Below are 25,343 nucleotides of genomic sequence, written 5' to 3' on the forward strand. Positions count from 1 at the left end.
ACAGTCTTAACATCTCATTGTCACAACCACGCAATATATTTCCTTAGCGTAGTCACAATGTGCAAAATCAATCCTTGTAAATTCGGTTCATAGAGACGATGGAAGGAGAGTGCTGTCCTCTAAAATTGTTATATTGCACAATAGTGTCGCTATTAGTGTAGTGATAGTTATAGAGTGGGAATACATTGCTCTATTGGCTGTCTCAGTATTCATTTCTGTGCGTTTTTTTGACTGAGGATGGATCAATTTATCACTTTGTGTTTGGATGATGTCTGCTTGTGAGCTTCCTTAAGACTTTACCCAGTAGTTTTAAACATAACTTGATCATATAAATCAATATTATCAATATTAGTATTAATATTATCAAAGCACAAATCTGTTTCTCGTGGCTAAGTCTCTAAAAGTTGAGTTCTTGGAGTTTGCAAATATGTCAGTGTCCATTACGGCTTTGTGCTGCAACACAACTGTGGGAATATACAGCCACAGCTTCTATGCTTATTACATCTCTGTATTTATAGGCTGGTGTTACACACTGGACCTTTATTTAAGGACCATACTGCAGTATAACCTCCATTACCGATAAGGGGGGCATGGGTACAGATGACAAGACAAAGAGAGCAAGAAATCAGAAATAATTAACAAACCAATTAATAAAGTTTTGCAACGTGAGTTAAAACAACTTTCTTTAAAGGGTGAAATGTCAAGAAAACACACGAGACGGACAATAGAGACAACGCGATGGCGTGAACGAATAAGTTCATCCATCGCATTGGCATTATAAAGAGATCACGGCTGCTTCCCCACTCTATGAGATGAGGTCAATCATTTATTGTACTGATGAGAAAGAGAGAAACGAGTGAGAGAGAGGAAGACACGGGAACTCAATTAAAACTTCCAAGAGAAGGTCAAGTCATTTTCACCCGCGCTGAATGCTAATGGAGAAAACAAGCTTAGCAGAGACACAATTCTCCGCCGAGTCAATAGAAAACAACAGAACAGCGAAAAACACTTCACCTTGACTAATGTTTAAGCAGCGAAGACAGGAGGCGGGTGGGTGGGAGAGTGAGAGGGTGGAATATGTATTGCTTTAAACGCTCACCCTTGAATACGTTGACTACTGAGATTCGCATCAAGTTTTTTTATCTGATGCCTTATCATGGGTGGAGGTGAAGGCACCTGGCTGTGCGACATAAATGTTTCACAAAGAGAACTTAAACAAAACGGTGATGTTCGCCAGTATTGATGTACACTGTAGAGACAGAATGAGTGCCTGAAGATGCCCTTGCTTCTGTTGTCAATAGATTAGACAAGAATGTAATGTTCTTAAAAAGTTTTTTAAAGACTGGGATGTACTTAGACTATACATTATACTGAGCAATGCTGAAAAATAAGTTTTAATCCTTTCTGACCAGATTTTGTAGAAGCACAATTCTGCAAGAGTATGTTCTATTTGTTGCTCAAATTGTATTCAACACAAAAATAAAAGCTATAAATATCTTTATTTTGCATTTCCATAACACCCTCATGTTTTTTTTCAGACTGAAAATGATTATCACAGACCAATGACATCCCAGCCAGTGGTGCAATAATCCCATCGGGTGTGGGAATAGTTCATTTTGTCGAATGATTTCATCCATGGCCCTGCTAAACAACGAGGAGCGAAGCCAGATCCCGACGGAATCCATTGATGTTTGTAAAATAGAAAGCAATGCTCTATGCTTTTATGCTTCCAAATATTAGACACATTATATAGCGTATAGCAGATGTATAAAAGAAAGCAATAATGTCCATGTACTCTCAATACATTCAAGGTCCCTACCGCTTGTTAGTTGCTAAAATCCTAAATTTCTGTGCAATCTTTTTAATACCTAGGAATGACAATTATTCTGATGTTGAATACATGTGTTAGTGTGGAAAGGCATGTACACAGCTGCCCCATGGAGATGAACATTGTGAGTGTGTTTGTGTGTAGTCGCAAGAAAGAGTGCGTGAACGTGTCTGTGTGAGTGTGTGTGTGTGTGCTTGCTGTCTTTGCACATGTGCTTGTTAGTCTAGTGGTTCTGTAATGAAGCATGAAATATTGTGCCTTTCTGCAACACGCCTTGCCTTCTGTGCTAGTTATTGGCAAGCACAGTGAGGCCAGAATTTCTTATGCAAAAAAAATAGCCTGCTAACTTTTTCTGTTTTATTTTCTTCTGGGTGTAATGTGTCCTCGGGCATTCTCACATCTTGCCATGTTGCATCACGAAAATATTCAAATAATGCTTGTTTGTTTGAGCCAGCTTCCTCACTCTAACATAAGGGATTTATGGGCCATGGTAACATAATCTGAGCGTATGGCTATCGCTCAGAGAGAGCTGATCAGATGACATATTTCATAAGAAGATGAAGGATGAGTATGGAAGGTGACATTTTAAGCAATGAGTCTGTGCATGAACTAAAAAAAAACACTTTACTGAGAGAGGGCATGTGTGCACCTACATGCTGGTTTTACCTCTGTGTGTGTGTATGTGAGTGTGTAAGTGACGGTTTATGTGAATGCCCGTAAATTTAACTGGTAATGTCGACTATTTAACGAGTCCATTACTGGCTTGCACTTAATCCTATCTGATGTCACTCCTCATTAATTCAGTCTAACTCATTAGCCTGCCATGTTAAATAATTACCTACTGAGCAAAAAGACACCGTACTAGATTAAGCATCCCATTTAGGATGTAAAAGTTGTTATTTTAGCTGCCGTAAAGTAAAAGGAAAGTGCCACTGGTGCTGGTGCTAAAGAGTAAGCCGTTTCCCAACTTAACCTCAGAATTATTTTGAAAATACATAGTGTACTAGTCCTAATAGTAACGTATGGCTTTTAATGTTAACGTCCAGTATTTTCTGTCTTCCTGAAGCATAATAAACAACATTTGGTTTCTTTTTATGGGACTATTTTTGTCGTAAACATGGTGTGAAAGTGCTGTGGGAATACAACAAAAATATTAAAATATTAATCAGAGCGCTGCTGGGCCGGCATCATTAGATGTAGAGATTTGAAAAAAGATCTTTGAAACAAATGAATGAAGAAACTGAAAAGAGTTAACTGAATTGACTGCGTATAGGACAGTAATTCATGTATTTAATATTTTGGGTATAAGTCTGTCGTTGGCTGCGCTCTCGCAGCATTCTCCTCCATTTCCACTGTATGCGCAAAGGCACCGTCAATGCATCTTGCGCTTAGCGCCACCCATGACGATTGTGTTGGGTAAGAAAGACAAACAAGCCAGGATTCCCCGCTAACGGAACGATAATGTGTGGAGACAGACCTTTCTTTCGCGCCTTCACAGCACTGTGGAGGTAGATCTGGCACAAAGGTAAGATAAAGGCATGAAGGCATACATCTTTAGAGAATTGATTAAGAAATGATATATCAGTTATTTCTTTTTCAAAAAGAGAGGTTCTGCCCAGAACAAATACAGCCTTCTTTTTTTGGCCCCTTGCTTTAAGTCTACTTGTATACAAGTTAAGTGCCTTGCTTGTATCATCAAACCTTTAGGCTACACTCTATCTCTTTTGATTGACTGATTTGGTCCATTACATGAAAAGTGAAAATGTAATTTGAATATGGCATTGCTCTGGTTTGTATGTGTCTCGTCTCAATAAAAAATATAATGTACATAATCACAATAAAAACATTCAGAAGGGTAAAATGGTAAACAACACATTGATATTTTCTGAAAAGTAGCAGCCACACATAAGGGAGAAAAACTTTACTAACAAGCTTCCTGGTATCTGCAGGAGTTGGCTTGGCAGTCATTAAAGCACGGCAAAAGTTGACCTTGTTTTTCACCAATTAGGCCTACAATCTTTTAAAGATACTGGACAGGTTATACATTTTTTAGTCAACATTGATTTTCCTCTCCAGGGTGCAAAAGCGTACCGTACTAGAGAGTCGCTGAGTAAATCACATGTTAGTCACTACTCTACAGGTTTGTGAGGGTTCATGCAACATGTATACGGGAAAGATGTCAACTTGAGTGAGTCTTGGACAGACGGCTCTCTAATGTTGTCCAAGGAACAAATGGCCACTGAGTGACTTTGTCTCAAACAGCTGGTGTGTGGTAGCTCTGCACAAATATTGGATGGTGTGTGTGTGTGTGTGTGTGTGTGTATGTGAGGGGGCAGCAGAGGGTCATCACCAGATGGAGTGCACAAGCCTACAAACCAATTGATATCAATGAAATATGGAAACAAAGTCATTCGTGACCACCTACTCCTTATTCTTTATTCATCTGATAACTTATTCTACTGCTCTGCCACAACTGTGGGTGTTTGAAAGGAAGCAAAATGAATGTGTTTATGAGTGTGTGATGCTGACTAGTACACACACACACACACACACACACACACACACACACACACACACACACACATATATAGAGACTGTGTGCATAGCGTGGAGGCAGCAGGTTTTCTCCAGCTTGGCTGTAAACCAACAACCTGCAGGGAGGTAAACAGCCCCTGAATGGGGGATATGGAAACCCCTTCACAGGAGACCTTGTGTCAGGCCTGATAACACTGTGTGTGTGCGTGTGTATGTGTGTGTGTGTGTGAATAGGAGAGGGAACTTTAATGCCCGCCACCCGATTAGACAACATATGGGTCTATCAGCATCATTAACTGCTTGGCCCACAGTTAATATATGCACACATGAACACACAAACATACATGAAAATAGACCCAAACACACACTCACACACACACACACAGACACGTAATCGAAACACCTGATGCCCTGACACCAGTTCACTCTTATTATCATATGCAACTCCCCCATGCCGGCTGTGATTTCTGAGATTGATTCAGTTTAATGCCTTTGTTTTTCAGTGGGAACGAAAGCGTGCGCACACTCACACATGTGCATATACAGTACATACCCATATACAAGCGGACTGTACAGGCGCATATGCCCTCAAACACACACAAAATAAACATAGACATAGACCAGTGCACACAAAGGCATGTACACACTCTCGTGCAGTGCACGGACACAGAAACGCACACAGCGAAGGAACAATGAGTGAGGTGAGAGGTCTGAAATTGAGCTGATGTACACTGGGACCTGAACCAGTTTAACCCCCCAAGAACAGACACTGTGATAGAAAACAACCCTGGTGAGCAGCAGAAACACCTTCATTACTCTGTGTGTCTCAGCTCCCTTCTTTGAGATCCCGTTAGTCTTGTTCACCACTTTCTCTCCGCTCTTATCTTTGAAACTTCTGGTCCTCTTCTCCTCTACTCTCCCGTCCTCCTTCTCCTTTACCGGCTTTTTCAATTCGATCTGTACCCTCACAGTGTGGAGCAGTGCTCTGACAGAATCGTTTGTCTGCATCTTCAGAGGTACACACACACACACACACTGGAGTCCCATAAACACCTTAGTGAGTTAGGAAATAATAAACTTGACACAAAAGTGGAAAGTCTACAGATATCACTGGCAAAAACTGATACTGTAACTTAATTTTAAAGTTCAAGGCAATACATCTTGCTTTGGGGTAAACAAACAACTAAAAGAAACTCAAATGCTCTGATTTCCATACTAAACAAATCTTGGTGAAATCTAGGCAGCATTTAGTGCGAGTCTCCTCATGCACAACATTAAATACATTACTTTTTAAATAAACTGTTCCCTCAAATCACAAAAAACATATCCCCATGTACCCCTACTGGTATCAAGCCATGCAGATGGGGAGAGATTTTATTTCAAGACTTTTTAGATATCTGAGACGTCTGTCGCCACCGCAGTACAGTGGGGGAGAATTTAGTTTGTGATATGCAAAGAATTTTCAATTCTTTGCACATCAACATTTGAAAAACTCAAAAAGCTCAAAAGCAAGCTGTTCTCCATCCACATCAATAGATACCAAAAGGGCCTTTTTTTGTGATTCAACCCTTTAGATTTGCCTCCTCTTTTCTGGTGTCATGAACAACACTTAGTCATTGCCAAGTACTTACTGTGGGTATTACTAAACCTCCGACATGCATGACACGTAATGAAGACCCATTTCAACTCATTTGGCCTTAAACAGCAAACAAATTCAAAGAAAATGTGATTCTTTTTTTTCCGTATTTACAAAATGTAGCTTAAATATACTCAACTCATTACCTCTGATGCAAGAGTGCTACCTTTTCCAACTCCGAATGGGAATACATTTCATTGATATTAAACTTTTAAGGCATGACTTTATAATCACCATCACCTATATTCTGTACTCAGTTATATACACCCAGATTTGTTTCTCTTAAATAATGGTTTTCTCTAACAAAGAACTTCTTTTGATACTGCATATCATCGTAATAACCTATTGAACCACCTTCTCAATCCCCTGTTGTCATTCCCATCCACACACAGGTGGACAAATTATTTGTTACAGTTAACAAGAACCTGTACAAATGCAATAATGCAAAACAGTTCACAAAATACATCCCAGCAAAAATGCAACAATGTAACTTTCCCAAATGAATATCTATTGCAAATGCAAAGCAATCAGTGGACAGAATTAGACATGTACAGGTGTTTGTGATATCCAGTTATTGTGTATAATCATCTTGTCCAGTACCACAGGCCCCGTGACAGTTCCTGTGCTATTCCATTACAATTCTGACAACACAAGCCGGTGAGTTTTATAACAAAAATCTCAGCTGGATTTTATCTTCAAAACGCTTATTTAATTACATCCAAAGCAATTCACCTGGCACTGAGCGCTGTGGTTAAAATTTAGAATAGATATCAAAGTGGTGTACTTCAGAAAGCGGTAGGTCCTCTGAGGTGATGTACAACAGTAGTGCAGCAAAAACACAGAAATATACAAGAGCTATGTTGCTGTTATGTCTGAGATAGTTTCACTGTTGAAATGAAAAACAATTGATAAAGGTTAGTGTCTTCAAAAGAGAAGTGCTAGTGTCTTCCAGCCGACTGGCAGAAGATGTTTATTTATGTCCAAGAAATCGGACTTAAAAGCATCCACAACCAGAAGCGTGCAAATATTCATAATTACACATTTTGGATGTTTGGAGAGACCACAATTATGCAAGCTGGTATTTATATTTAAAGTGATCACAAATGGAACAATTACCGGAGCAATTGGAAGCCTTGACTTTGGTACGTCGATTGCATGCACACAATGTAGCACCTAACTCACACAATTATGTGAATTACAAAGAAAAGCCTGTTGGTGACATCTTCAGAATGGCTTCGAAATGCTTTAGAGAGACATTCAATAGGCGGAGATAAGCGTTCCAAACAGCTTGAGAGAAGCTCGGCAAAGCGAGTGGGGTGAGGTTTAATCCAGAGGCTGCTGGTGGTTGATTGAGTGCACAACTCAAAGAGAGACAGCCAAGTGGACATGGAGTTTTTTTTCTGAACCGTTTCAGCCCTCTGTGGAGTTTGTGTGAGAGTGTGTGTACATAGACAAACAAATGTTGCTGTATAGGATCGAGAACCAGAGCTCCTTTTCTGTGCTTAGGACATATAAGTGAAATGTACACAGACAGAATTAAAAATCACAATTAGGTTGATCATTTTCTGGATTCAACAAAAGATGACTTAGGTGTGTATCAAAGAGCTAATGTTGCTACAAGGTGAACTTGAAAATGAATCGACCAATGTTACATTGGATGTACAGTAGACTTTTTTACACTGTTAATTACACATGGGGATTTTTTTCTGTGAATCCAATGAACACATGTCTTTTTTAAAAAAGATGCCAGGATTAGTTTAAAAATAGTCTTCTGACTGTAAGTTATGCGTTCCATTAAAACTGACATGTTTACTGCAATATGTCGAAAAGAAGGTGAGGTGAGGCTGAAGTAACATGAGCAGCTGTGTTAATGTAACAGATGGACACACTAGCAATGTTGTATGTAAACTATAAAAGGTTTACAATCTGATAAATCAAAGTTGATTGAGCACAAGTTGAGTGAACTTCTCAGATTTCTGTCCAAAAAAAAACACAGGGATCGACAAATCTATAAGCTGCGCTTCATTGTTTCAAGCATTAGCAATTATAGGGAACATACTTCATCACAATGAACCAAAACGAGAAGTCTTGACACACAAAGGACATACAATTGGAGGAGTTTCTATGGTTACCATCACACGTTAGCGAGAGAGATAGATAGGGAGAGAGAGGAACAAATGTGCACTGTGTTCATAGTTTGTGAATATATGCATCTATAATCACACAGCAGTGAACATTCAAAAGAGACAACATTCATTCTTACACACAATGAAGTTGTCTCATTACGGTGAATCTCAGCAACAAAGAAACACAAGAAAACGATAGTGGAAACACTTTGCTGTATTCTTACAAATGAGAGGCGAGATTAAAGGATTAAAGGAAGAGAGAGAGGAAGAAAAAAAGAGGATATGATTGTCTATGATAAGAGCGTATATGTGTGTGTGTGTGTGTGTGTGTGGGCTGCTTTTACCTGAGACAGCCTGTAGCGTTGCGCAGCACCTGTGAGGTATGAAGATGGAGCTTGCGGTCATCATGGTGATTGGGGGAGGAGTCCCAGTCAGAGTGGGGTATGATGACGCTATTGGTGAGAACGGCCAGGGCGTCCTGGATGATCGGCATCTTCAGAGCATCACATGACGACAGGTTCCAGAGCACACCTGCACACACACACACACACACACACACACACACACACACACACACACACACACACACACACACACACACGCACGCAGAGAGAAACACACATGAGGATGTATTTAATTTCTTTGTAAACAAGTGTTAAATGGAAAACAAAGTAATTATGTACTTAATGTTAATTACATCAATTTAATCAAGATTGTTAATTTTCCATTTGCCGACAGAGGAAAACAAATTTTCCCAAATCGTGCTCGTCAAGTATAAACTCAATCTATTTCTTCTGGCAACATAACTATTCAGCATGTAAAACTCATAACTTGACTACTAAAAAAATCTATCTTTGTAGGGTTTCCTACAGCACACAGCGTGAATTTTTTGCATTCTTTCTATTAATGTTCCTGTCAAATCTGTGTTCTCAGAACACAGCTATGTGAGGATGGCACTCTTTTCACCTCTTCACTTCCCTCCGTTACTATTCCCCATGTCATTCATCAGCACATATTTGTATAACATTTTAAAGCAAATGGCTCCATTAACCTCCCAGAGATGTCATAGCAAATATTGTATTTTATGAGGTCAGTGCTGTTTAAGTATGTCCCTCAGATTTAAGAAATCAAAACAACCCCAAACTTTTCTAACCGTCTGCTTTATGTTACCGATCCAAGCGTGACCTTTCTGCGGCACTGGAACTTCACGAATGAAGTGTGGAGGTGCATCAGTACCGGCAATGTGGGACAAAAATGCCACCCACTCCTTTATTCTGGACTCCGACTCTACAATCTACCTGATACCTTGTGATATCTGATGAAATGAATTAGTTTGTTGGTCCAGGCGGAAAGCCAACTGTCCAACCTAGTGCATCATTTATCACACACTGTGGGAACACAGGCGCACACACATATACACAAATACACCCTAAGCATATGCAGAGTTAATCAGTAGAAGTATGCAGCTCCATGCACACAAGTTGGCAAGAAACACTTTGAAGTTTGTACTATGTACACAAGGATACTTTCAATCACCTGCAAGGGCAAACATACTGTACACACAGTGCATTCTAACAGTAACACTTAATCACATACAGTATGGGTGCACACACACACACACACACACGCACACACACACACAACTATTTTCTTTCTTCTTGTCAGATGGAATACCAGATGCCTCTCCGCAGACGGGTGACAGCATTAGCCTTGTTGGTCAGCTGTGACACACTTGTGCACATGCGAACCACACATTCAACCACACAGGCTTCATCAGTATTCTTGCATTCTCCGTAAGTTAATTAGTCCTCGCTGCTTGCGCTGGTCGCCCCTACCGAGACAGCGAGAGATACAAAAACAGATATAGCAGCAAAACAATAAGATAACAATGTGTGATACAGTGGGTGACAGAGATAAAAGACGCAGAACTGGAAAATAATGAGTGGGGAAAAGGAAGCTGGAGGAGCTGAGTGATGCTTTAGGGAGAGAGGATCGTAGTGAGAGGACGGAGGAGACATGCAACACGTATTTAATATGACAAACTATAAAAAGCTGCCGTGTTGAAGGTCACCATCGCTCACGTATTAGGTGTCAGACTCCAGATGTCGCAGGTCCCGGATGAGAGATGTCATTCATTTGCACAGTTACCACACAAATACAATATGGCTGCAACTCTAGACACTAATTGCTCCCTACGCAATGGGCCGTGTTCACAGAGGCTGTCAGCCGGCTAAAAGATGTCCTGTTCATTCCACAATACAATGTGCTTGTTAGATGTGAATGTAAACGGAACATAAGAGTGGCAGGGAAGTGCACAGTAGTGAGACAGCAGAAAGATAGTATGTGTCACCTGAAACAACAGCAATACTGGACAAGAGCAAGACACTGACGGGCGTATTCGCAAAGTATGGATTGCGGCCGCTGATAGCACCATGAACCGCGTACAACTTGCAACCGCTGTATGCCCCGTCTCAAGGTCTCATTCACAAGAGATATTGGACGAATAATAGGGCGTATATAGTACCACAGAATTTGCTCAACTTATGTCCGGCTTATAGGAGAGAAAGTAAAGTAAACGGTATAGTAAAAAGATGGAGATCGAGAAATGGGCCTTACAATAAGGCCCATTCCTCTATCTAAACTGGGTTTCATAATGAAAATCTGAAAATGACAGACGGAGGGATTGGAGTAGAATCAGGCCAAGAGAAAGACAGGAAATGAGAAAACACGAGAAAGAGGGAATAATATTAAAGAGTTTTAAAAGGGAAGAACAAAACAAGACGCAACAAGCAGCGCTACTGCTGTCCTGTTGCTCACGTCTGTCTTTGCTTATGCCTGTTTTTGCGAAGCTGTTCTGTAATTGTTTGTTTTTGCTTTGTTGAACCATAATTTGCTTTTACTGCAGCTCATGTCTGTGTCGTGTTTTTGTCTGTCTGTGATTTGTTTTGACTGTAATTGATATGCCTTGTATCACGATTATTTCTTTAAACGTGTTTCTTGATTTTAGGCTGCCAACTCCACACGTGGGAAGGGACTAGTGACGAAAACTAGCCTCCCGGCTAATCTGGCAATATTTACAATAATGTTTATCAGAGGGAAAGGAAATTAATGAGAGTCAAAGAGGGAGAGAGGAATATTCAAATGAAGTAGAAAAAAACCAAGTCTAACCAAGTATTAAGACAAAGAGTGTGTGGGAAAAATTGAAAAGAGAAAAAGAAGGCGTGAAAGAGGGCGACAAATATGTGTATGTGTGTGTGTGTGTGTGTACCAAAGAGACTGTGAGAGGACAAGAAGAGGAGGGTGATAATAAGGCGATGACCTTGTATGATGTTTGGCAGCAATCAAGTACTCACACTCAGGCTGTGTGTGTGTGTGTGTGTGTTTGTGGGAGCGTGGCAACATTTGCCTTCGCTTTCACTAATCAGCCTCTTGTTTCACTTCTCAAGATTCTCTCTTTTTCCTCTCAATCTCTCCTCTCACAGGCTCCTTTCAAACCAAGCTAACAGCTCAAACATCCACAAACACAGATACACTCGGTGGCACACATATTGGGCAAAACACTTCCAGACATCTCTTTCTTCCTGTGTCGGTCTACTTCTCAAGTGGTGAGTGTTGTCAGTGTGTGATTGCAATCATGCTAAAACAGTGTTGTCTGATGACAAAAAACCTGTCTGAAGGCTTGCAAAGGAACTGGCACACAGCTGCCTTTATTTGGCTTCTCCAGCCAATGCACACACACAACACACACCAAGGATGTGAGAGGGTGGGGTTAGGATGTTAATCTTTTGCGGATAGCGTTGAAGACAAAGATCAAGCAGAATGAGGAAACACAAAGGAATAGAATCCTCAGTGTTTTCCGGGGCGAGGACGTTGTTTCTGCCAGTTTCTGCCACTGTCGAGGTTGACACACACACACACACATATACACGCACGCACACACACTCGCCCACACACACACCTGCCAGCTCTAGAAACATAGATCTGAAATGCGCCGCTAAACCCAGTGTCCTTATGACTATAACATCAGGTGAGCAATAGACAATGATGTCACCCAGCTGGAGCCTTTATGAACGTGTGTGTGTGTGTGGGTTTTCTTCCTTCCTCTCTCTCTGTCTTCATCTTTCCTTCCCTCCTCTGACTAGTTCCCCTCAGACGCTTGACGGACAGTTTCCTAGGAGCCGGGTGGTTTGGGGGAAATGAGGAGATGATTGCATGAATTCATGAATAAATGAGAGTGTGACTTGTAAGGGGAGAGTGAGGCCTGTTAGGCCTCAAGTGGCGATGTTTTATTAAACAGCCTTCATCTGTGCGACTCTATGTGAATTAGTTAGCCGTGGGGTCACAACCCGGTGATGAGTAAAGCCAGAGACGACAAATTACATTTCTAATGTGTCTACAGAAATCTGTGATAGAAAAATCAAAAAAAGAAATTGATTTGGGATAATAGTTTAGGTGACATGATGTTAACAATTGTTGACCTGACCCCAGGGTCGAACAACTTAACATCCTGCAGTCGGTTTGTCAGCTCTAGTCCTGTATCGTGGGTAAATTGTCACTGCTTACACAGGGGGGGGGGGGTTTAAATCCCACCAGGGCCTCCCACAGCGAAAATACTGAAGAGACATTTCTGCAGGACACTACCAATTTTATAGCACAGCAGCAGCAAAAGAAAAAGAGTCATCCTGAGGAAGGCATCCTGCTTCCCCACAGGAATCACTGTAATGACTGTGATGGAGCCCTGTCCTCAAGCATTTCTGACAGAAGGTTATGAGCTTTGGCAAATAGTATAACAGTAGTGTGAACATGGTGATTTGGACATCTACGGGCAGCGGGGACTCATGCCTTGAAGTAACAGAAGGCAAAGTGAATCATTTTCAGCTAAACATTAATCAAAAGGTACATTTGTCTCCAAAAACAGTTGTATCTTAAGAGTAATACAGTGAAGATGTTTGCACAAATGCCTGCATTTTGAACACATGACTTCCCTCAGCAGTTGCTTCTCAGCCCAGAGCAGACAGCAGCAGCTGCAGCAGCAGGGGGATGCCATGGTCCACTGCTTCAAGGTGAGCCCATGAGTAAGGATAGCATCTCCTATTGACACTCAAAGCCTGTGCATCGACCAGACTTTGACTGACAGGCCCGGAAGCCTTGACTTCGTCCTATCTACCCCACGCTTAGACCCAGGAAGCCAATAAAGCTTGTCTATATTTAAACTTCAGAACCAACAGGGAGATAGGGTAAATTGTTGAGGCAAGGTTTTCCGGTCACCCAAAGAAAAAAGGAAGTATGCCCTGTCTCATTTCCCCAGACCCAAACAGATTCTTTAATCACAGGGAATAGGGAAGTGCTTTGACGAAGCTGACAACACAGAGGCAGTAATGAGGAAGCTGATTTGTTATGACTCTAGTACAACCACTTCTTCTCGAGCCCAGCAGTTGAAGATTGTCTCTATTGATGTAATTTGAGTAGGCACCACTGCCCCTGATGAACCTCACCAACTGCCATTTGCTTGCTTTCAAATCATTTAGCCACCAATTAGTAATGAAGGTCAAGCTCCGAGAGGAAAGCAATTTGGCATTAGATCCAATGCCTTCCTGTTTCGTATCGCTGCAGAGGATATTTGCAGCAATGGCCTGAGAAAGGAGTTCCTCCACATTCACGCTGACTCGTCTGGTAGCTGCGCTTCACAGCGGCAGTCCAAAGCATTTACAGGTTGAGTCCAACAGCATTAGAACTATAGATGTTAGAGGAGGAGCGAATGCTCCTTCATAATGTTCCTGACTTCCGTTTTCCCGTCAGCACTAGGATCTCACCCAAAGATCTTATAACTGCTTTTTGCCAGCAAAAATATTCTCCCCTAATTCTTTTTTTTTAAACAATCAAAATTGTGGCCAAACCAACTCATACCTCAAGCTGGACACTGATTTACAAGGACAAGAAACAACATCCAACAAAATCACCAGGCAGTAGTCAACTGTATTTGGAGAAGTATTTGCAATTTGGCTTTTGTCCATCTTTTGTATCACAGAGCACTTTCAACCTGTACACATTCAGTTTGACTTATTCAATGTGTGTAGTTACTGGTCATTTTCTAAACACAATGGAACGTAATCTGAACACAAGCATTGTTCCACTGTGCACACATTCTTGGCGAAATTGATGCTTTTGATGTTGTTGCCTTTGCATGTCCGCCTTCTACCACATACTGGCTTAATGATCTGACATCTTTTCCATCGTTGGAAAAGGTGAAATGCTCCATTAGAGTTATATTGCCAATTTCTACAAAAGATGGCCGCCTATTTTCTCACATGTAAATAAGCTTTCCTCTCTGACCCCCGGCAGATTCTCGATGCAGCTGTTCTTTGAAGCAGGCACCTTAAGCATCCTTCTTATTGTACTTCCCTCCCTATTTTATTTCATTTTATTGACTTTGTGTGTGTGTGTTTTATTTATTATTTATGCGTTTCTTCTCTTTGGTTGGGTTGGGTGGGGGGTGGTTAAAGGAAAGTGTTTTTATCTCTGTCTTAAAGCAAATAAGGGGAAAAGATTTTGATACATTTGTAGTAGGTACTGGATTCCAACAAACAATGTATGGCAAAAAATAGATGCATTGAATTCAAACAGTTTCAATGGACAATGCAACATAAACAAATCATTTTAACACACTGTACTCATTGTCTCTATTTCTCAGAAGAAACATTCAAAACACACTCCCTAATTGAATTACAGAGTCATTACGCAACAGTTTTGAGCAGTAAATTAGAGCCCAGACAGGTGTTCCGTGAGGCAAATGAAGATAGACTTCAAAATATAGCTGTACTGGCATGAAAGCAATTGAAATGTGGAGTGCAATGCTAAGTGCCACAGTGAACAGACAACAGGGAAGAGTCATGCATGACACTGATTCACTCAGCCAGCAGCAGGGGAGGGCAAGACAGAGAAGGGCAAAGGCTGGAAGAGTCAGGGAAAGAGAGAGGGATGGTACACTTTCAGAGTGTGTGTGTGTTTCTGCAGGAGGACTATTTATGAAAGTCAGAGCTCAAAATATGATGCAGTGTGACTCGCGGTGCAATTTATTCATTCGTTAAACTGCTTACAGACCGCACATAAACACACGCACACTCCATTTCCAAGCTGTGTTTTTAATCTCTTAGTCTCTCCAGTGCTGTGGTGATATTCTTCAAGGTGCCAGAGTGTCCCTGTCGATGAAGTCTGGTGACTGCCATAACTGACTTCTTTATCTGGAATAAAAACAAAATGTCCTGATTGTTTTCCCTTCCTATATTCTTCTTTCCTCCCTTTGTTTAGTCGGTCCCCCCTTCCGTCTTTTTCATCCTTCCTACTAATCCTCACTTCCATCCCATTTGTTGCCAATTTTTCCCTCATTATTCCCTCTCTTCCTCTTCCTTCCCCTTTTCTTCCAATTGTATTTCACCATCTACAATAACAATATAATAATAAGAAAAGCTTACTTCCTTCTCCATCCACCTGCATGTCTCTAACTATCCTTCCATTTCCAGCCTCCGTCCACCCCGTTATAGCGGTGTCAATAACAATGAATGATTCTAGAAATATAAACCACCTCCTTCCTTCCTTTCCTACATTGTAAATTATTAATCTTTTTTTATGTCTCCACCATTCTTCAGTGGGCCATTATCAGTATTTCAGGGACCTGTAGAGAGAGAGACTGAACCCCTCGCTGGCTGTCATTGTTGTGATCCGCCGGGTCCTCTTCTCCTCAATAGAGCGAGAGACCCATGAGGATGCGTCTAGGGATGGATGTTTGAGTGTGTGTGTGTGTGTGTGTGTGTGCGCTTGAAGATGAGCTTCGTCCTGCTGAGATAAAAGGGGGTCAGAAGTCAAATTGAACATGAAGGGGCACCACCGACTTCATCTCAGTATTCTTTGTGTGCATGTGTGATTTTGTGTGTTCCTGTGTGTCGGTTTGACTCTGTGTGTGTGTGTGTGTGTGTGTGTGAATGAGCGCGATTGCACTTTATCTTTAGGAATGTCCAATCCTCTAGCGCAAGCTCTCTTATCTCCGAACTAACCTGGTGCAACAAAGTGGGCTTTTGTCTGAGCAAAGAGCGAGAAACAATGGTGCAGATACATACAGCCCCGGCTCAATGTGATGCATGACACTGAGCCGCATAGAAGGCCAGCATGCGTGCAAATAAAAGAGAGAAAAGAAGGGTGTGAAGAGGAGAGAGAACGACACAAGGACATAGGTGGAGGAGAAAAGGAAAGTAGAAGAAATGAGATGACAAAAGAGGAGAGAAGGAGAGAGGACAAGGATTGCCCGGTTCCGTCATGGGAGCGACATGCTCGTAGCGCACCGTGGGAGAACTGCTCATTGGAACATCTGCTGGGCTGCTTTCATTCCCACCTATCACAGCTCACAGCTCACCCAATTCATTTAAGTAACACAGGTTTTAACCTTTCGACTAAATCCTGTGACACATATGGCCAAACACGATTCACACGCACACACATGCGCAACACTGCAGTTCATCATTATTACCTGTCCTGAGGCTGTAGAACCAATGCCATGCTGGGAAATAACTGTAGCTGCACATTTGGATTACACATACAGTAAGCTTGAGGTGGTGTATGTGTGTGAGCATCTGTGCATCTTCGTTAAGCAGAGAGGGACGCAGTGCTTGTGTTAGTGTTTGCTGCAGCACTAAAGGGCCTCTGGTAGAATATTAAATTCTTAGTGGGAGGCATATTGCAAAATATTTCGGGGGGAGAAATGGAGATCAAATTATAGCAGCTCATGTAATGTCTGTTTGCTTAGGTGGGTGTTCAAATTTAATCCATACATCTTTTGCCTACACAGATATTTGTGTTCCTCTCCACAATAAGTGCTGCACATCTGAGAGTGGTTGCGTGAGTGTGTGTGTATATGCTTGTGCGTCTCTATGTTTGTGTCCGTGGGTGTGTGCACTGCTGTATGTCTCCAGTGCACTGGCTAACTTGTTCTGCTCATGCCCTCCAGGTTAAGACAAGTTTGACCAGTGATAAACCACCACCCTCGCTGGTCAGGACTTAAATGCTACACACACATTTCTTTGCGATTGTTTGCAGGCACCCAGGCAAAAAAGAAAAAAAACAGAGCCAAACTTTGATTGAATAACTACATAAACTGTTGAAAAGAGAGGGCACAGAACAAAACACTTCTCAAGAGAAATTATGTTGAAAATAGTCCTATTAATCTGTTGAGGCGAGCTGTGATTGAATGTAAAATATCATTCAAGGTGGAATGCTAAATTGTTAAGCATCTGAAGGAGCTAAAGATGAACAGCCCATGGTTTCTGCATTAGTGAATAGTAACACTTTGTGAAGAATATTCTTTCACTGAATGTATACATGCTCCAGGACTACTGGCTGTCAAGGCCAAATTAAACTTTAATACAATGAGGCGAACATGTAATAAAAAAGTGTGTGTTTGTTGCAAGGAGTGTGTGCGTCCAAATATTAAGTGTTCAATCAGTAATCAGCAGCAACATCCTTGCAATGCGCATAGGTACACAGGTGCATATGATGACACAGATTTGTCATAATTGTGAGTGCATATGGCAGCTTTAGTGATCCTCACATCTTCGCATAGCAAATTCAATCCACAGACCAGCACACACACACACACACACACATCCACACACCATTATAACCTTTCCTCAGGCCAAAAGAGCAGAGTCTTGCTGGAGAATAACTGCAGCTACACCATGGGTGAGTATATATATATATATATATATATATATATATATATATATATATATATATATGTATTCGTGCAAGGAAGATTAGGTGTAAATTTAGCCACAGCTACAGTACCTGTGACCAGCTCTCTGATCTCCACATCTCCAGTTTTCCTCAGCAGGCGGACCAAGGCAGGAATCCCGCCGCAGTTCTTCAGGGCCACTTTGTTCTCATCGTTGGCCTTGCCGTACACCAGGTTCCTCAGGGCTCCGCAGGCGCTACGGTGAACTTCACTCATCCTGTGGTCCAGTAGGTCGACGAGCAGCTGGATGCCTCCCTGTCTGCGGATCTGAGGATCAAAGAAAATGAATAACAAAAATAAAAACCCGTCATAGACTCACATAGTACACACTCCGCCACCAGAAGAATGTTCGACAAAATGGTCAACAGTTGTCAATGCAATAGCTACTTATGTATGTTCCGCATGTGTGTGTGTGTGTGTGCGTGGCCTATAGTATCTGTCAGTCCTGCCAATAAGATGAACAACCCAGTGTGTACTAATTAAAGATACTACGACACAGCTAATGACGCTTAATTACACTGGTGAGGGAAGGAAAAGAGCGGTGACACCTGCTTTGCTTATAATCCAACAAAACATAGCGCAATATTTGCTTTGGCTTGTCTTCTGCGTGTCTGTCTCTCATCCTGCTTCTCAACATTTTCCAATTTCTACATGTCTGTTTCGCTACTGACACTTTCTGCTACTGCTTACTGAGAAGGAAAATAGTTCGGAGACACAACTGCTTCTTAAAATAGACAACTAAGGCGAAAAGTGAGTATGATTTATACAATATTTATGATTGAAATGGGTAAGTATAAAAGCTAAACTTTAAATTATGATAGATTGTATTAGAAACCAGGAGTTTATTTATAATAGCGAAGAGACATGTGTGATCCCTGCTATTGAAAACTCAGTCAAAAGACCTCAAAGCACGCGGGAAACTTTTCATGGATAAGAAAACAAAAAGAATATACTGTACTGTGTGATGCACACACACATTCTGCATCTTTTAACTGAATGCCATGTTTACACATTTTCGAATTCAGTTTTAAATCACAGTTTTAGACAAACATCAAACTCAAAGATGCATAAACTGTGAATATATATCTACATAACATAAATATAAAAATCTAAAGAAATTGGCCACTTACAAATAAAACACCTTTTATAGCATAATTTTATCCTCTACTCCTTTAACAATACTGACAACATTTTAAAAGAGATTCCAGATTGTATTTTTCAGAAGGCAGACCATTGTTTCACTTTGTAATTGTAAAATATAATCAAAGGATTATGACACACTGGACTTAACACTGCTTTGTAAAACGTAAACGTAGAAGCCTGCTTCCAGACATCTGCATCTCAGATTTGTTCAGTGATTCAAATATAAATGAATGAAGTGAAAATAAATGTCAATTCAGTGTGATTATCAGGCTATAAACTTAATGTTACGGGTTAAAACTAGAAAATACTAGTTACTGTTTTTACCAAGTAGTCTTACCAGTCATACCAACCGAGTGGCTGGTAGGACTCCCCAAACACCCTTAATAGCAGGCTCACCAGGCTATATCAAACATGTTCATGTATTTTATGCAAGCATCACCTTGACTCACCTATGTCACTCTTCTGGGCTCGTTTTAATGTCTGCTACCAAGAAGCAGGCGCAGCATAATCAAATTTAAGGTATTTCAACAAGTGGCCTCAGATTTCAAACTCTCCAAACTGCTCATGTAACCACTCTTCTCTTTGTATTCAATGTAAATACACACACACAGGCACACACACACACACACACACACACACACAGAGAGAGAAACAAACAAGCCAAATCAGTGCTGATTTATGATTATATCCTGATTCTGTGAGACAAGACCATCGGGGCCGTTAGCCCAGTGGGGATCACATTGAGGGCACTCGGGTGTTACACATTATGCCTTCCCCCTATGGTGTTACCCATAATGCCTTCCCACCGTGGCGATACACGCATTGCCTTCTCCCTATGCTGGTGCTTTTTAAACCCTCCCACATCGCTTCTCCTCTGCAGGGATCTTCATCGGCCTTAGGGGGCCAAAGAGCTTACAGCAAGCCGTGTTTAGTCCAATCGACAGGGGTGTAGTACTAATCACCAGAAACAGGCTGCTGTGATCACCAGGAGACTAACACGAACATGGACAGAGCAACTAGTGTGTGTGTGTGAATGTGTGCGTGTGTGTGTGTGTGTGTTAGAGGAAGACTGAGAGAGAGAAAGCCTGTCTTTCATGCCGTCACTTTTATTGAATATCTGAAGTACAGCAACAGGCAGAGTTACTCATCCAGATAACTGGAAAAAACAGTTTTTCACAGTTGACTGCATAATCAGGCTTCTTGAAAACCTCTTTTATTTTTCTGCACGTTCTCCCACATCAAGCACGTGTACTAGAAAATGATTCTTAGTGTATGTTTAATCGTGAGGCACAAGACGGTTGGAGTGTACCAAGCAGACATGTTGACAGGGACAGTAAAGTGCAATGAATAGACTTTCCCGTGATTTTCCCTGGCACCCATTGTTTTGTCTCCTGTGGAAACCACAAGCATTTGGCGCGAGTAAGAAAAAAAAGGAAAAGAACAACAAACACACACATCTGAATGAGTGTTTACAAGTGCAATTTAACTTTGATTTATTCATCCTGAAAGCAAATGATAAATGCGGGCCAGGTGGGGAGAGAGAATGACTGTGAAAGGAGGGAAAGAAAGCATAAGAAAGTGATGGAGGGCAGGGAGAGGATGGAGGCGTTTGATGACACAGCAGGAGTTTATCGAGCAAAATGACTTTGCTTATCTATTCAATTAAAATGGATTAAGGGATGCAGTGAATGGCAAACTAACCTTGCACCACTGGCCACACAATTTCCTCAACCTGATTTGTTGTCCCTCTTATGCCCTCCAGGCCTCACCTCTGCTCCTCTCCTCCATCCTCTGCTCCCCTCCCCTTTTCCCGGGACTGATCTCTGCTCCTTTCCTCTCCTCCTCCTCCCTCTGCTCCCCTCCCCTTTTCCCGGTACTGATCTCTGCTCCTCTCCTCTTCTCCTCCATCCTCTGCTCCTCTTCCCTTTTCCCGGTACTGATCTCTGCTCCTCTCCTCTTCTCCTCCATCCTCTGCTCCCCTTACCTTCTCCCGGTACTGATCTCTGCTCCTCTCCTCTTCTCCTCCATCCTCTGCTCCCCTTACCTTCTCCCGGTACTGATCTCTGCTCCTCTCCCCTCTCCTCTTTATGCCTGTGTCACAGTTAATCTATTATTCCATAAAACCCATAGTACTATTACTTTGCATTGCCTCTGAGCTACCTACAAGGCTCGACAATACCCCTGCGCCCGTTCCTCTATTTCATGTAAAGAAGATTAGAAGCGCAGATTGATTTGTCTTTGTCTCCTGCTGTTCCGCGGCGGCCACGGCTATTGGTAACCCATAACGACAGCATTGCCGTGGTAACAGTTAGCAGCGGTGACAGCTGGGATTGTGGGAATCAGAGGTGCCGGCGCCGTAAAAAGCTGGCAGCGCGACAAACGGGGCGACACATACTGAAATTGGTGGCACGTGAAGCCTAAGAAGTGTGTTCCTAGTCATCACATATGGAACGTCAACAGTAATCAGCAGCACCGCCAAGATAGTTTACTGCTTGCATGTCGTGTGAGAGGACACAGGGTGAAGATGTGTCACACCTTTCAACCTCATGCAGGCATACACACACACACACACAGGCAAGGGGTTTTGTTTTTACCTGACGCTTAGCCTCGGGCTAACTGAATTTTAGAGCCTTTCAACCTTCGGGCTAATTAAGTTCCTGGCCCGAGGCTAACATTTCCCTCTGGAGCCTTCTAAACTGGGCCAAACATGTCATTAACCTATGGCTCCCTAATATTGTTCTGAGGCACGGACAAAGCTAATTTTGCAGCAGTATCAACAGTAAGATCGCCAACTGTGAAAATGTACCTTGACAAATACACTAGAGGCTCTACTCTGTTGCTTGAAGATTACGGCAACAGGAGAAAACACAAACCACTACTCTTGGCAGCAGGGGACAGGGAAAGTGCTTAATAATCCCAGTGTGTGATTGTGCATGCATGTGCTTTGGTAGGCGGGTGGTCCCCAGTGGTTTCATACTCGCATATGACCAATAATTCAGATGTAGATCCATTACAAAAGGGCATTTTTGACACCAGATTATTGTCCGGTGACAGGAAAATGATGGATTAGTCATTTTACAAATCATCCAAAAGCTCTCAGCGTTCTAGATCACGGAACCGAGGAGAGCAAACCGGGGGCATTCTCTAAAGGTTACCTGCAGGGCGGGAAAACCCAGAGGCAAGGGATTACCAGCTGTTTTGCTGAAGTGACGAGAAAACAACTTCATGGATGGAAGAGGCTTTTCTCTTCCAGAAATATAGCTTTTTATGTCAAACAATGTAAAAAAGGTATTTTGAATTAAAGTAGTCATTGATGACTCTGTCTGGATATTGTTGCCAGTGGTGAGAATTGACACTGGGATTAAAAATAAACCTTGCTTTTACACTCACACGCTATTTCACACAGTAATCAGAGTGGAAAATTGCATATACAGCATGCGCTGTGTAGAGAGGGACAGAAGCATGCAATATTATTACAGTATTTGCCATGGATCATTCGCTGTGTCTTTCTCATCTTTCATGTTGATCTCTGTTGAACAGACATTCACAGTTTGCACAGTTCATGGTCTAAAAATCTGAAATAAGATTTATTTTACCATATTGACTCATCGTTTGTCAAAAACAAACTGTAAAACACTGAGAATAAACAGCAATTCTCACTGCGATAGATTCTTATCCAGTCTCCAGTAAGAACCCTGTATTTACAATAATAATAATAATCAGGCGGGTCTGCTGTAAAGAAAAACAGAAAGAAAACATTTCATACACAAAAACGGTGGGAGGAGGAGAAATTAAGGTAACTGATGACAAAATCAAGCGGTAGAGGCAGACAGTAATATGTGAGGTGTGAACGAAACAAAATGGATACGTGTAAGAGAGAGAGAGAGAGAGAGAGAGAGAGAGAGAGAGAGAGAGAAAGAGAGGGGAGAGAGAGAGAGGGGAGAGTGGGGTTAGGGGTGTGACACAGAGTCAGGGGGCACGTTCCTCTCCCCTTAACCGGTCTGTTGGATAAATGGATATCGACAAGGCTGCTACACAAAATGAATTACTGATGTGACTGAACTTTAGTCTGACACAGTGTGTGTGTGTGTGTGTGTGTGTGTGTGTGTGTGCTTGTGTGACGGTGTAGCTAAAGGGGATGCATGAGCTGACATGTCAAGAGGCTTGGGAGCATGTATGTACTGTGTGTTCGAAGAATAGGTGACGGTTTGCAAGTGTGCACCTCAGTATGTGTGTATGTGTGTGTGTGTGTATATGTGTCTGGAGCAGCTATGAAGGAGGCTGAAAAGGAATATGCCCACCTGCTGAAAAGGAATATGCCCAACAAGCATACGTGAAGGCACTCAACATAAATTCATGACCTTAAACATACTAACACATTCTCACAAACAGACACACTTGCGCTCTCACACACCAACTTGAAACCTCCAGAGACAGAAAACCAAAGACTGCGTTCTTGTTACCTGCCCTGATAGCAGTAAGCCGTATTTTCTTGTTTTCTCTATGTTGTCCTTTCCCTCCCTACCACCTCTGTCTCTCCCCCTCTCTGTGCCCCTACAGAGTATCTCTTTAGCGACAAATAGCAGCCATGTTGTGGCTGTGTCTAGCTGCTCAGCGTGTCCCCTGCCATCTGTGTCTATCTGGCTAACTGAAAATAAGAGAGAAGCCTTTAGTCTTCAGTGCTTATAACAAATAGCTACCATCTAAGTTCATAATGCATGTTACTGTAAGTTAGATGGCCCATCTTACATACAAGCTATGCTGTTTGATTGATCCTCTTACATGTCAATTCAAGAACAAAGAGCTTGTTTCAAAAATAGCATTAAGTAATAGTTTATCAAAACTGATGGAGGCTTTTATTACTGTCACTTTATGAAAGTAATGAGCTCCCCTTAACCGTTTCTTAATAAAAGGGCTTTAAGTAAGCAGCTCTAAAATCACAGGAGTTGACAGCGTATTGCTTGAAGACATCCAATTAGAAGAAAGAATTTTTTTTTTCATGCGACTATGTAATATCCTCAAATATAGGGAGTGCTGTCACCTACGTCATTTCACATTGTCAATTATGGGCTTAACTGACCTGCCACACAAAATGATCATCGTTTGATTTAATTTTGTGGCAATTACTATTTTGTAAGAGTTGCTGTCCATTTTTTTTAATGACATCTCTAGCTCTGTCATGAAAAGCATTGGTAGATAAACAATGAAAATACATATATATGAATAACCATCAACAATTGCGTTTTGCATTTGTTGATTAAGTGGGTGCCTACACGAGACAAGACACACCTGTGAAACTCAAACCAGGGGGAGCAGCGGCACTGCAGAACAGAACTACGACATGTGACCCCTAAAAGGAAAAGCGCTCCCAGGTACAGAGGATCTCCTTGTGCTTTTAGGAAACATCAACAGTCTGCCAAGTTTTGGCAAAAGAATATCTAAATGCATTAACTGTCCTCTTATTATTTTTAATATTCTGTGACATCTGCTGTGATATGAATCCCTGGGTAATAGAAGCTGCCAATGACATGCATATTCAACTACTGCTGTCGAAGGTTATTTTTAAAAACAGACAAGCTTACAGATTTGAACACACACGCACACACACACACACACACACACACACACACACACACACACACACACACACACACACACACACACACACACACACACACACACACACACACAAACACACACAACAGTACTTTTATAACGTGAGCTTTGAGAGAATTACAGTAACTATTGCTAGAAGGCTGCGTGACATCCCTTTTTAACTGACACAGCTGATGTGTCATGCATTCAACACTGTGTTCAAAATGTTTTTTTTTTTAATGAATAACAATAGGACATTTGAGGTACATTAGATGTGAAATATTGCAATGGCATTTTTCTGCAGCAAAATCACTACTCTGCTCTGCACCCAAAAGTAATCAATCAATTTTGATTACTTTATACAAAAATAGCCATATTTGCAAGAAGAAGAACTGTACCCTTCCCAATCAGCTGATTGGAATGCCTGCGCCAATAGAGACAAGTGATGGAAATTCCTTGCCCACGGAGCTACGTTAAATATAACTGTATGTGCACTTCATGTGAAGTAAACAATAAAATCATCAATCTAAAAAGAACCAATTAACAGCAGCAATTTGTCTTTCGTTTTGTAATGTTGGTAGTCTTAATGAAGCCCGAGCATTTTCAGGGTGTTTTTGCCCGGCCACATTCTAACTCATTACTCATTATTTTTCAATGCATTTGAAATGCATTTTTTGATTAATCTATTTAACAAAAAAT

General features: G+C 41.6%; 1 protein-coding gene across 1 annotated transcript in view; it reads right to left on the bottom strand.

Annotated features, from left to right (window-relative positions):
- The window catches only part of ctnnd2a (catenin (cadherin-associated protein), delta 2a), a gene marked incomplete at its 3' end in the record, with an annotated part of 228,686 nt that overhangs the window by 43,913 nt on the left and 159,430 nt on the right, over positions 1 to 25,343 (bottom strand). Inside the window, exons 16-17 of the mRNA XM_079181443.1 lie at positions 17,960 to 18,173; positions 8,470 to 8,656 (exon numbers count right to left, since the gene is read on the bottom strand). Coding sequence (XP_079037569.1) covers positions 8,470 to 8,656; positions 17,960 to 18,173 — 401 coding nt within the window. The remainder of the gene's footprint in view (positions 1 to 8,469; positions 8,657 to 17,959; positions 18,174 to 25,343) is intronic.

Source organism: Pholis gunnellus, assembly GCF_910591455.1.
Source record: "Pholis gunnellus genome assembly, chromosome: 20".
NCBI classification, from domain to species: Eukaryota; Metazoa; Chordata; class Actinopteri; order Perciformes; family Pholidae; genus Pholis; species Pholis gunnellus.